General features: G+C 45.0%; 1 protein-coding gene across 1 annotated transcript in view; it reads left to right on the top strand.

The window, feature by feature from the left end:
- MIPEP (mitochondrial intermediate peptidase) overlaps window positions 1-12132 on the top strand; it is a 79828-nt gene that overhangs the window by 11744 nt on the left and 55952 nt on the right. The window contains exons 6-9 of the mRNA XM_018056560.1: window positions 1897-2079; window positions 2812-2968; window positions 10037-10085; window positions 11483-11543. Of these exons, the coding sequence (XP_017912049.1) occupies window positions 1897-2079; window positions 2812-2968; window positions 10037-10085; window positions 11483-11543 (450 nt within the window). The remainder of the gene's footprint in view (window positions 1-1896; window positions 2080-2811; window positions 2969-10036; window positions 10086-11482; window positions 11544-12132) is intronic.

Below are 12132 nucleotides of genomic sequence, written 5' to 3'. Positions count from 1 at the left end.
TCTCTGAAAGTTGGCCTGTCACCTCAATAATTCAGAATCAAGGCATGATTCCAGACAGCGGGGTGTTTCGGGTGTCGTGGAGGTGGGGTGAGATGGGCTGTGTCAGGAAGGACCGAGAGTGAGGAGGAAATCTGCAGGTGAGTGTCTCCACGCGGACGCACAGAAGCGTTGTTGAGACGCAGTGCGGGTGTGTCGTCACGTGATCCCTGCCCTGGACACACCTGTGAGATCCTTTCTGGTCGCTTCCGTGTCTCTTCTCTGGGGGCTCCACTCAGACAGGGCGCGGGGGACGTGGCACACTTTCTAAGAGAACTCAACATAAAGCTGCCAGCATGACCTGTAAGCCACAAAGGCCTGTGTTCTTGCTGTATTCTTTCCAGGTTATTCCTTACTTACATTTTAAGTTCTTGTGAATAGAGTTTAAAAGTTTAAATTAGAGGAAGTGTGTCGTTAAGCAGTCATGTAATAAATATAACAGTTTCAAAGCATTCGCAGAGCTCCAAGTACTGTGTGTTTGCATGTTTAATTCTCCTCGAAGGATGAAATGACATGCTTAGCAGACTGTTGGCAAAGTCAGGAAACAGTTTTTATTTTTCCAGGGGTTGTAACAGGTGATCACTTCTTTGGAATAACTAATTGTATCACTTTTTGTTTTAAATAATAAAGGCTTTGAGGAAAAATTTTGAAACTAGCATGTAATTTCCAGTTTTCATTGTCTTGTTTTTCCCCTGGTCACCAGTAGGTGGTGACAGATGGCCATGTCAGAAACAAAACAAGCAAAGAGTAATCATCTGAAAGGTCATTTTTCCCGTGAAGGTTGATTTTTCTATACTGAAATGTTTTGTTACTGAGTTATAGTTCATTTTTTCCAGTGTCTTATCAAGGGTACACCTGCTCTGTTCATATTTATACTTATCTTTTAAGAAATACACTTGGTCATCCTTTAGGGTCACAGTACAGTTTAGAATCTGTCCATAGCCGTTGCCCCTTCCCCTGGAAGGCTTGCCTGTGGTGTCACCTGAAGCCTGTCGTGAGTCCAAGGCCTGTCTGACCGTCCCGTGACGAGTAACTGAAGATTCCTCCTTGTCCCCAGGAGGCCTAACCAGTTATGTTTTTAAGTTTGATCCCAAACATGGGGTGCCCCGGTGACGGCGCAGGTTCTCTCAGGAGGCTGTGTCCTAGGGGTGACCGAGGAGAAGGTCCACCCCGCTCTGTCCGTTGTGACTGGCGGAGACTGGAAACTGCCAGATGCACGCCTGGGGGCTGTGGTCTCCCACCCGACCCCCGAAGCGGGTCCAGCCCAGCCCCCCTCGCCTCTGGGCTGCTGCCCTCCTGTGGCCGCTGCAGCAAGCCTGGCCGAGCTTTGCAAGTGCCCTTCACCACACTTCACTGAAGAGCTGCGTTAATTGCACCTTCCTTCCCTTGCTCTTGTATCTCATCTCTTAAGGCTGAGTCTGGTTTCTGATCTATGCCTCAGATACTATCATATCAGACAGATTCATCCAGCCCACCGCTCCCTGCCTCTCTTAACTAGGGTGTTTTTGGAGCCAGGGAAGGACTGTACCTCCCATTGTTCATTTCACAGACGTGTTGTATAACCTAGACATAAAATAGAACTCCGGGAGTTAGGTACATCTGAAAGTATAGAAGCACCGTAGAACCATTAGGATAACTTTTTGGTGAGGATATTAAATACCTACCAAAAGTATAGAGTCAGCATTTGTAGACAATTATTGTGTATTAAACATTTATGATGCAGTATTTGTTATTCATTTTATCACTTAATTAATACCTTATTAAATTATAATTCAACTTTAAATGTTGACTGGCATCTTTATAGATTACCAATTTGTTGTGAAATGTTACTTTAAATAACTTGACTGCCCCCACATACAGCGTAAAAGAGCTGTGGACCTGAACGTTAAAATCTTGGATCTGAGCAGCGCATTTCTCATGGGAACCCACTTACCCAACACGATTGAGAAGCGCCTCCTGCCGGAACGCATCCGGCATCACTTCAAGCTGGCCGGGGACCACGCGGTGGTGGACAGTCTGCGCGCAGAAGCGCCCGACGACTTGGTGCGTGGGCTCCATCCTCTGTGTAGTTCTGGCCTTGTCTGGGGCCGTGGCTTGTGAGCCCGAAATTCAGGGGTCACATGATCACACCTTTAAAAATATATTAATGTTTACTAAATACTAAAAATTGAACAGGGATGATTAATTCTGTGACAAACTGAAAGTGAAAGTTGCTCAGTTGTGTCCGACTCTCTGCGACCCCATGGACTGTAGTCCATGGAATTCTCCAGGCCAGAATACTGGAGTGGGTAGCCTTTACCTTCTCCAGGGGATCTTCCCAACCCAGGGATCCAACTGGGGTCTCTTGCATTGCAGTCAGATTCTTTACCAACTGAGCTATCAGGGAAATGCTTTGAATAATGAAAATGGTTGATTATTCCTGTTGTCAGGAGTTCCTCATTTTCAAAGAATGGTGAGTGACAGCAGCGCTGGCCATTCCGGGGACTCATACTCTAATGCACACAGTCTCACGTCCCCTGGTTGGTGGTGTCTCACATGTGCCAGGTAGAACCTCGGCCCCCTGCCCCTCTGCCCATAGCGGAGAACTCGGGCCAAGTGCGATGTGTCTCCCACACTCGGTGATGAGCCTAGAAGCTTCATCCAGCCTGTGCGAGGCCTTGTGTTTAAGCATTGCTCACCTGCAGAGTAAAGTGGTGGGAGGTAGCGTGTGTTATTATCATATAGGACTTTGTATCTTGGTACGTGTGTCTTTTACCATCCACTTTTTAAACATAGGTGCGAGAAGCTGCTTATAAAATTTTTCTTTATCCCAATGCTGGTCAATTGAAACGTCTAGAAGAGTTGCTCAGCAGCAGAGACCTCCTGGCAAAGTTGGTAGGATATCCTACCTACTCCCACAGGGCCCTCCAGGGAACAATCGCCCAAAGTCCAGGTGAGCCTGTTTACCCAACTCTTAAGGACAAAACAGGGTTTTTATGAATCTGAACTTCTGACTTTAAATAGCTAAAGTTACTGTGCTATTTTTAATATACTTGGAGACTAGTTAGTGAGATACTTTGCTTCTTTATTAGGAATGATTTTTAAACAGAGCTAGTCATTTGGAATATATTTGCACAACTAGTGTACTTTATGTGCACTTTGAGTAAGTCATTGAGTTAGACAAGGCTGTGGTCCGTGTGATCAGATTGGCTAGTTTTCTGTGATTGTGGTTTCAGTCTGTCTGCCCTCTAATGCCCTCTCTCAGTGCCTACCATCTTACTTGGGTTTCTGGTACCTTGGACGTGGGGTATCTCTTCACAGCTACTCCAGCAAAGCGCAACCACTTCTCCTTACCTTGGACGTGGGGTATCTCCTCACGGCCACCACTCCTGACCTTGGACGTGGGGTGTCTCCTCACGGCCAGCGCTCCTGACCTTGGACTTGGGGTAGATCCTCATAGCCGCTGCTCCTGACCTTGGACGTGGGGTAGCTCCTGCGCTGTGCAGCCGCTGCTCCTTGTCTAACTCAGTGAAACAGCCATGCCCTGTGGGGCCACCCAAGACGGCCGGGTCATGGTGGAGAGGTCTGACAGAATGTGGTCCACTGGAGAAGGGAATGGCAAACCACTGCAGTATTCTTACCTTGAGAACCCCATGAACAGTATGAAAAGGCAAAAAGATAGGACACTGAAAGATGAACTCCCCAGGTCGGTAGGTTCCCAATATGCTACTGGAGATCAGTGGAGAAATAACTCCAGAAAGAATGAAGGGATGGAGCCAAAGCAAAAACAGTACCCAGTTGTAGATGTGACTAGGGATGGAAGCAAGGTCCGATGCTGTAAAGAGCAATATTGCATAGGAACCTGGAATGTTAGGTCCATGAATCAAGGCAAATTGGAAGTGGTCAACAGGAGATGGCAAGAGTGAACAATGACATTTTAGGAATCAGTGAACTAAAATGGACTGGAATGGGTGAATTTAACTCAGATGACCATTATATCTACTACTGTGGGCAGGAATCCCTTAGAATAAATGAAGTAGCCATCATGGTCAACAAAAGAGTCCGAAATGCAGTACTTGGAGGCAGTCTCAAAAATGACAGAATGATCTCTGTTTGTATCTAAGGCAAACCATTCAATATCACAGTAATTCAAGTCTATACCCTGACCAGTAATGCTGAAGAAGTTGAAGTTGAACAGTTCTATGAAGACCTACAAGACCTTCTAGTACTAACCCCCCAAAAAGATGTCCTTTTCATTGTAAGTAGGAAGTGAAGAAATACCTGGAGTAACAGGCGAATTTGGCCTTGGGGTACAGAATGAAGCAGGGCAAAGGCTAATAGAGTTTTGCTGAGAGAATGCACTGGTCATAGCAAACACCCTCTTCGAACAGCACAAGAGAAGATTCTTCACATGGACATCACCAAGTGGTCAGTACTGAAATCAGATTGATTGTATTCTTTGCAGCCAAAGATGGAGAAGCTCTATAGTCAGAAAAACAAGACCAGGAGCTGACTGTAGCTCAGATCATGAACTCCTTATTGCCAAATTCAGACTTAAATTGCAGAAAGTGGGGAAAAACACTAGACCCTTAAGATATGACCTAAATCAAATCTCTTATGATTATACACTAGAAGTGAGAAATAGATTTAAGGGACTAGATCTGATAGACAGAGTGCCTGATGAACTATGGACAGAGGTTTGTGATATTGTACAGGAGACAGGGATCAAGACCACCCCCAAGAAAAAGAAATCCAAAGCAAAATGGCTGTCTGAATAGGCCTTACAAATAGCTGTGCAAAGAAGAGAAGTGAAAAGCCAAAAAGAAAAGGAAAGATATACCCATCTGAATGCAGAGTTCCAAAGAATAGCAAGGAGAGGTAAGAAAGCCTTCCTCAGTGATCAATGCAAAGAAATAGAGGAAAACAACAGAATGGGAAAGACTAGAGATCTCTTCAAAAAAACTACAGATACCAAAAGAACATTTCATGCAAAGATGGGCTCAATAAAGGACAGAAATGGTATAGACCTAACAGAAACAGAGATATTAAAAAGAGATGGCAAGAATACACAGAACTATACAAAAAAGATCTTCACGACCCAGATAATCACGATGGTGTGATCACTCACCTAGAGCCAGACATCCTGGAATGTGAAGTCAAGTGGGCCTTAGGAAGCATCAGAGATAGTGGAGGTGATGGAATTCCAGTTGAGCTATTTCAAATCCTGAAAGATGATGCTGTGAAAGTGCTGCACTCAATATGCCAGCAAATTTGGAAAACTCAGCAGTGGCCACAGGACTAGAAAAGTCAGTTTTCATTCCAATCCCAAAGAAAAGCAATGCCAAAGAATGCTCAAACTACCACACAATTGCACTCATCTCACACGCTAGTAAAGTAATGCTCAAAATTCTCCAAGCCAGCCTTCAGCAATACGTGAACTGTGAACTTCCAGATGTTCAAGCTGGATTTAGAAAAGGCAGAGGAACCGGAGAATAAATTGCCAACATCCGCTGCATCATCGAAAAAGCAAGAGAGTTCCAGAAAAACATCTATTTCTGCTTTATTGACTATGCCAAAGCCTTCAACTGTGTGGATCACAATAAACTGTGGAAAATTCTGAAAGTGATGGGAATACCAGACCACCTGACCTGCCTCTTGAGAAATCTGTATGCAGATCAGGAAACAATAGTTAGAACTGGACATGGAACAACAGACTGGTTCCAAATAGGAAAAGGGGTACATCAAGGCTGTATATTGTCACCCTGCTTATTTAACTTATATGCAGAGTACATCGTGAGAAATGCTGGACTGGATGAAGCACAAGCTGGAATCCAGATTGCCGGGAGAAATATCAATAACCTCAGATATGCAGATGACAGCACCCTTACGGCATAAAGTGAAGAAGAACTAAAGAGCCTCTTGATGAAAGTAAGTTGGCTTAAAGCTCGATATTCAGAAAACGAAGATCATGGCATCTGGTCCCATCACTTCATGGGAAATAGATGGGGAAACAGTGGCAGACTTTATTTTTTTGGGCTCCAAAATCACTGCAGATGGTGATTGCAGCCATGAAATTAAAAGATGCTTACTCCTTGGAAGGAAAGTTATGACCAAACTAGATAGCATATTAAAAAGCAGAAACATTACTTTGTCAACAAAGGTCTGACAGCAGCAGCAGCAGTCAAGGCTATGGTTTTTCCAGTGGCCGTGTATGGATGTGAGAGTTGGACTATAAAGAAAGCTGAGCACCGAAGAAACAATGCTTTTGAACTGTTGTGTTGGAGAAGACTCTTGAGAGTCCCTTGGACTGCAAGGAGATCCAACCAGTCCACCCTAAAGGAGATCAGTCCTGGGTGGAAGGACTGATGTTGAAGCTGAAACTCCAATACTTTGGCCAGCTGATGCGAACTGACTCATTTGAAAAGACTGATGCTGGGAAAGATTGAAGGCAGGAGGAGAGGGGGACGAGACGGCAGAGGATGAGATGGTTGGATGGCATCACTGACTCGATGGACATGAGTTTGGGTGAACTCCGGGAGCTGGTGATGGACAGGGAGGCTTTGTGTGCTGCAGTTCATGGGGTTGCAAAGTGTCAGACACGACTGAGTGACTGAACTGACCTGAACTAAGTCATACTTTTTATTTCATTGATGAATCATTGATGATTTGCATTATTTTTCTTTTAACTCAGCTCATTTCTGTGCTCAGCCTAACCACACTGGTTAGAATTAGTGTGGGAGGGGATGGGTGAACAGTGCTTCTGCTGGAGGCAGGGTTGAGTGTAGCCTAGGTCATATAAGACCCCTCCTTTCAGAGAGAAGAGGGCTGCTTGGCAAGGTTGGGGGTGGGGAGCGTCTCTCTGGGAGTTTGTGAAAGACTTACCTTGTCTTTCATTGAGTTCTTTATGATTCATCACATATAAGAGAAAATGTATCACAATGAAAATGGTGTAATTTTCAAAGGCATCGATTAAATTACAGTTACACTTTAGACCCAAGTCCTCAGTAGGGTGGCCGTGCTGGGGGGTTGTTCAGACTCGCTGTATTTTCAGGGTTGAATTCACATGACTTGGTGTTGGGCTGAGCGGGAGGAGACGGCAGTGGACACCACGGGTTTCCATCCACGCATCTGGATGGAATTGTGGGGTCACTGGGAACGGCCCTGCAGGGGGAGGGTCACCTTTCTTGCAGGCTCCATGCTCTCTCTATCCATCCAGTGTCCAGCCCTTCTTTCTCTGTGGGGCCCATAGCTTCTCCCAGGTTTTCTTGAAGCCACCTTGCCTTGCTTCTTTCTCTTTTGTGTGTGTCTTTGGGATCCAGACGGGGTTCCCACATTTGAGGAGGAGCACGGAGGAGAGTGGGAAGGAGTGGGCACAAGTGGAGAAGGTTTGTGCTTAGGGAGGTGGGTTTGAGCAGGGCTGTCCATGGTTGGTGGCAGGGGTCATCATGAGGGGTGCAGAGAGCAGCTGCAGGAGGGGGGCGGGAGGGCGTGTTTGCCGTCAGGAGCCTGCAGGGCTCCAGGCTGCTGGCGGCTGCACACGTGCTGAGACATCTCATTCGGGCACCTGAAGGGAGAGCCAGGCCTGCGACTGAGCCACTGGGAAGACGGAGTCCTGCCGACGGGGGTGGGGCCGGGAGCACGGTGGTCCGAGTTCAGTGAGATGCCGGTCGGTGTGCAGGTGGTGACCAGGGTGGGCGATGGATGGGACATGCTGAGACGAGTGCTGGGGGTAGCTGGGGCTGACACAGATGCCCAAGCAGCGGCCAGCAAGTCCGCAGCTCACGGGGTGGTCCATGGGAAGGTGTCTTGGAGCTGGACTCTGCACACACGGTCATGTATGGTGTGACCTGTGTGCTTGGGGCCTGCAGCGTTTAGTTGGGGAGCTTGGACAGGGCCACGTGAAGATAAATCTTAATCCTGGTCAGTGTCCTTTCAGTGCTGAACGCACTGACTAGGCACCACAGGGCCCTAGGGTTTTAGGAGCTCAGAAGGTTTACAGACGCTTGGGTGGCTGTGGAAAGTTCCATGCGGAAAGTGAAACTGGATGGAGGTGGGCAGTGGGGGCCAGTGGGCAGAGGGCAGGGAGGCGGGGCGAGGGCTGGCAGGCAATGGTGGGCCCCCCGGGACCGGCGCGTCAGGGGCTGTCTGCCAGGAGCCTTGCGACTGCCTTCAGGCGGCTCAGACTCACTGCTCTTCACAGGACAGTGTCCCAGGTAGGCAATCGAGGTGGATGTTTCCTGTTCAGGAGAGCTAGAGAAAGAAAACGGGTGAACGTCAGTACAAAATTATTTTGAGATAAAAAGCACGCACAGATAAATATTTGAAAACAGTACCCTGTGCCCACTGGTTTGACATCCTGAAATAAGGTTTTATTTTGAGCTAAATAACAGTTTTTTCCTAAAAGTGTTAGCACCATCTAACACGATAAACCAAGCCGTGTTTGCGGGTGGGATCTCTGTTGATGGTGACGAGAGACCATGGCTTCCTGTAGCAGGCCCATTCCTTCCCCAGCCTTTTATTTACTCAGAAACGAGGTAAACTGAAGAGGGCAAGAAATTAAAACCATAGAAAAGATCATCTGAAAACATAAAAACAGCATTTGTAGCTTACTCTAAAATATGTATGAAAAGCTCTATACACATGAATCAGTGCCTAGAAGTGCTAAATTCAAAAATTCTCATGAAAAATTTCCTGTTACGGGAAATAATCGTAATTCCACTGCATTGCTTTTATGGGTTTCTGCAGTATAATGACTTATGGCTGAAGTATTTTAAGTAGTTAAAAAAAATTGTAACAGCCTAAATTTTTTAATACTAGAGTACAGTCAGTTAACAATGTTGTGATAGTTTCAGATGAACAGTGAAGGGACTCAGCCACGTATATACATGTATCCATTGCCTCCCAAACTCTGCTCCCATCTAGGGCTGCCACATGACATGGAGCAGAGTTCTCCATGTTTTACAGTAGATACTTGTTGATTATACATTTTAACTATAGCAGCGTGTCCATGTCCATTCCAGACTCCTTAACTATCACCCCCACCCCTCCATCTGGGGCAGTAGTTAGTTCTATAAGCTTGTCTCTCTGTTTTCTAAGTTCATTTGTATCATTTCTTTCTAGATTCCACATTAAGGGATGCCATACACTATTTCTCCTTGTCTGCCTTGCTTCACTCAGTATGACGCTCTGGGTCCATCCATGCTGCTGAATGTGGCATTATTTCATTCTTTTTAATGGCCGAGTAATGTTCCGTTGCATACATATACCACACCTTTGTGCATCCCTTTGCTTGGACACTTAGGTTGCTTCCACGTCTTTGCCTGTTGTAAACAGTGCCGCAGTGAACACTGGAGTGCGTGTAACCTTTCAGATCATGTTTTTCTCCGGATATACGCCCAGGAGTGGGACTGCAGGGGCATGGGGCGTTCTGGTTTCAGTTTTTTAAGGAGCCCCCATACCGCTCACCACAGTGGCTCCACCAGTCTACATTCCCAACTGCACTGTTGTAGGGAGGAGACTCTGAAGTTTTAACGTTCTAATTTTGCTACATTTTCTTCCAATATAGATCCTGAATATTCTGCTGTGTATTTAAAAAGAAAAACATTTACTCAGAAAAACATTGATTTTTAAAATCTGATGTTTCTAAATTCTACAGACTTTTATGAACAAATCAGTCTAGCTATCAAAAGAACAGAAACTTTTTTCCTTTATACATAGAAATAGATATAGAAAACATATAATTAGATATAGAAATAGATTGAGATTTTGGATGCTTTTCTTTTGCTTCCTGTTAGCTCTTTTTTGGGGGGAGTATCATCTAAAGCTCTGGAGTTCATGGTGTCAGCTTTGATGAACTTTCATCTAGAAGTGTCGAGTATTAGGAGCCCTGCTTTCCTTTGAGAATCATCACTTTAAAGACACTGTATTGAATGGATTTATGGTCACAACATTGTAATTTTAACATGTTTGTTCATTTTATTTCATGTAGTTAAAGATATTTTCTTTGGAATTTTCGTTTTAGAGACTGTCATGGAGTTCCTTGAGAAACTGTCTGACAAACTCTCTGAAAGGTTTGTTTGGTTTTTTTTTTCTGCTTTTTAGAGTATACATGATTTAGCTTTTCTTTTTTTTAAAAGACTTTTAAAGATTTATTGAAAGAATTAGGAAGTGACCCATGAAGAATATAGGTGTTGGAATATCGGGTCAGACACTGACAGTGAGCTGTACTTTGAAAGCTCACAGCTGTCCTCTGGGGGTGACTGTCCCGAACGTTTGGGCTGTCCTCTGTAACTAACCAGTCGTCTTCAGGAACTCATTACTGAGGTGGACTGTTTAAAATCTCCCAAACCTTTTTTGAAACTATGTATTTTAGCCTGTAATGAGTTGGTCACCTAGTCTTGCTCTTCTTTGGGCGTAAATAATGGGTGGCTCTCGTCTGCTGTGTTGTGTGATAAGAGTGCCCAGTGTTTGTAACTCAAGGCTCTCTGCTCTTGGTGGTCCCTCTGCCGCAGTGCCGGCCTTCTGCCTGCCAAGCCCCCCTGGCCTGGTCCTCGCCACTCTGGTCGTGCTTCTCTGGGGGCCGAGCACGAGGCCTCCAGCACGAGGCTCGGTGCGGTCATGGAGAACCGCCGTCTTCTCTCTCCTGCGGAGCTGTCTGACCCCTGTTCGCTCCTTGACTGCACCCGCATATTAAATTTTAGCTCCAATTTTCAGTTTCTGTTATAAACTACTGCCTTAGAACCCAGTCCTCTCTAATTTGCATTATATTTATTAGTTCTAAAATGATCTTTCTTATTCTTAATGCAGTGAGCTTTTGTGGCTTTGATAGAATGAAGTAGTGTCAGTTATGCAGTTATTTGAGAATTTATTCTACTTTGCTCTGCTAGTTAAGCTTTATTTGTTCTTTTTTCACTTGTATGTAGCTATAGATATTTTAAGCAAACTTTATCTTCAGACTTTTTTAGTGAAGATTTTAAAATTATATTTAGTGAACTGTATTTTTTAATTTTAGAAGTTAATTCCAACAGAAACTTGATATTCTGCAAATATGAAGTGCATGTGTGATTACGGCCCAGCTAGTTTTTTGATAGGGGAAAATGATAAATGGTAATCTTAAGTAAAATCTTCTTTTAGAGAAACTAAATTGTTAGTCTCCTTTTTAAAGTATAGCAAAAAGTAGTGATTTGAAGCTTACTGATGAATACTTTGCATATTCTGTAACACTTAAATTTTCCAAATTTTTTCCATTTTAAGACAAATATCAGCTTTTTAAGGTAAAAATTACAGTAGTTTACTGATGAATGTATCACTGTCGCTTCTAACACATGTAAAATTTGGATTAATAACTAGCTTACATTTTTCCTACAAATTTATCATAATTACTGGAAAGTTGCAGAAGCAAATTTGTCTTTTATAATCTGCTTGTGAAAATTTTGTCCTCGCAACTAATGATAAACCTGTTTTACAGAACTATGAAAGATTTTGAGATGATTCGAGGGATGAAAATGAAACTAAATCCTCAAAATTCTGTAAGTGACCATGCTGAGTTTCTTTTCCTTTTTCTATTTATTTGTCTCCCTGGGTGTTAGTCGCGGTGCGGGGGGCCCTTGGGGCGGGCTCTGCAGTTGCGGCTCGCTCTGTGCCATGTGGGATCTTCGTTACCCAGCCAGGGATCGAACCCACTTCCCCTACGTTGGCAGGCAGATTCTCCACCACTGGATCACCAGGGAAGTCCAGAGGTATTTTTATTATATACAGTCTGTTGGCTGAAGGCTCTGTCTTTTGGCGCTGGGAACCATTCCCTGCTCCGCGCTGTCACCACGGCCCTGGCCGCAGTAGTCTCTCTTCTCCCGGGTGACGCGTGTGCCTGAGGAGCTGGTTTTCTGGCCGGTGTCCTGCTCCCTTCTTGTGACTCAGCTGCCTTCCTGGTACCATGGCTCTGAGTTAGATGCCGGAAGGCCCTCGGGGCTCCTCCGGAGGGAGTTTTCTGACAGGCCTTCCCCCCTTTTGTTTAACATTTTCAGAGAGTTCTCAGACTGCCTTCCTATTTCCTAGCTTTCCCATCACACCCTCCTTGACCTGCGGGCCCTTTCTCTTCCGTTGCCCTGGGGCCTCAGC

The sequence above is a fragment of the Capra hircus genome, chromosome 12 (assembly GCF_001704415.2).
Source record: "Capra hircus breed San Clemente chromosome 12, ASM170441v1, whole genome shotgun sequence".
NCBI classification, from domain to species: Eukaryota; Metazoa; Chordata; class Mammalia; order Artiodactyla; family Bovidae; genus Capra; species Capra hircus.
This window is presented reverse-complemented; position numbering and strand designations above follow the sequence as displayed.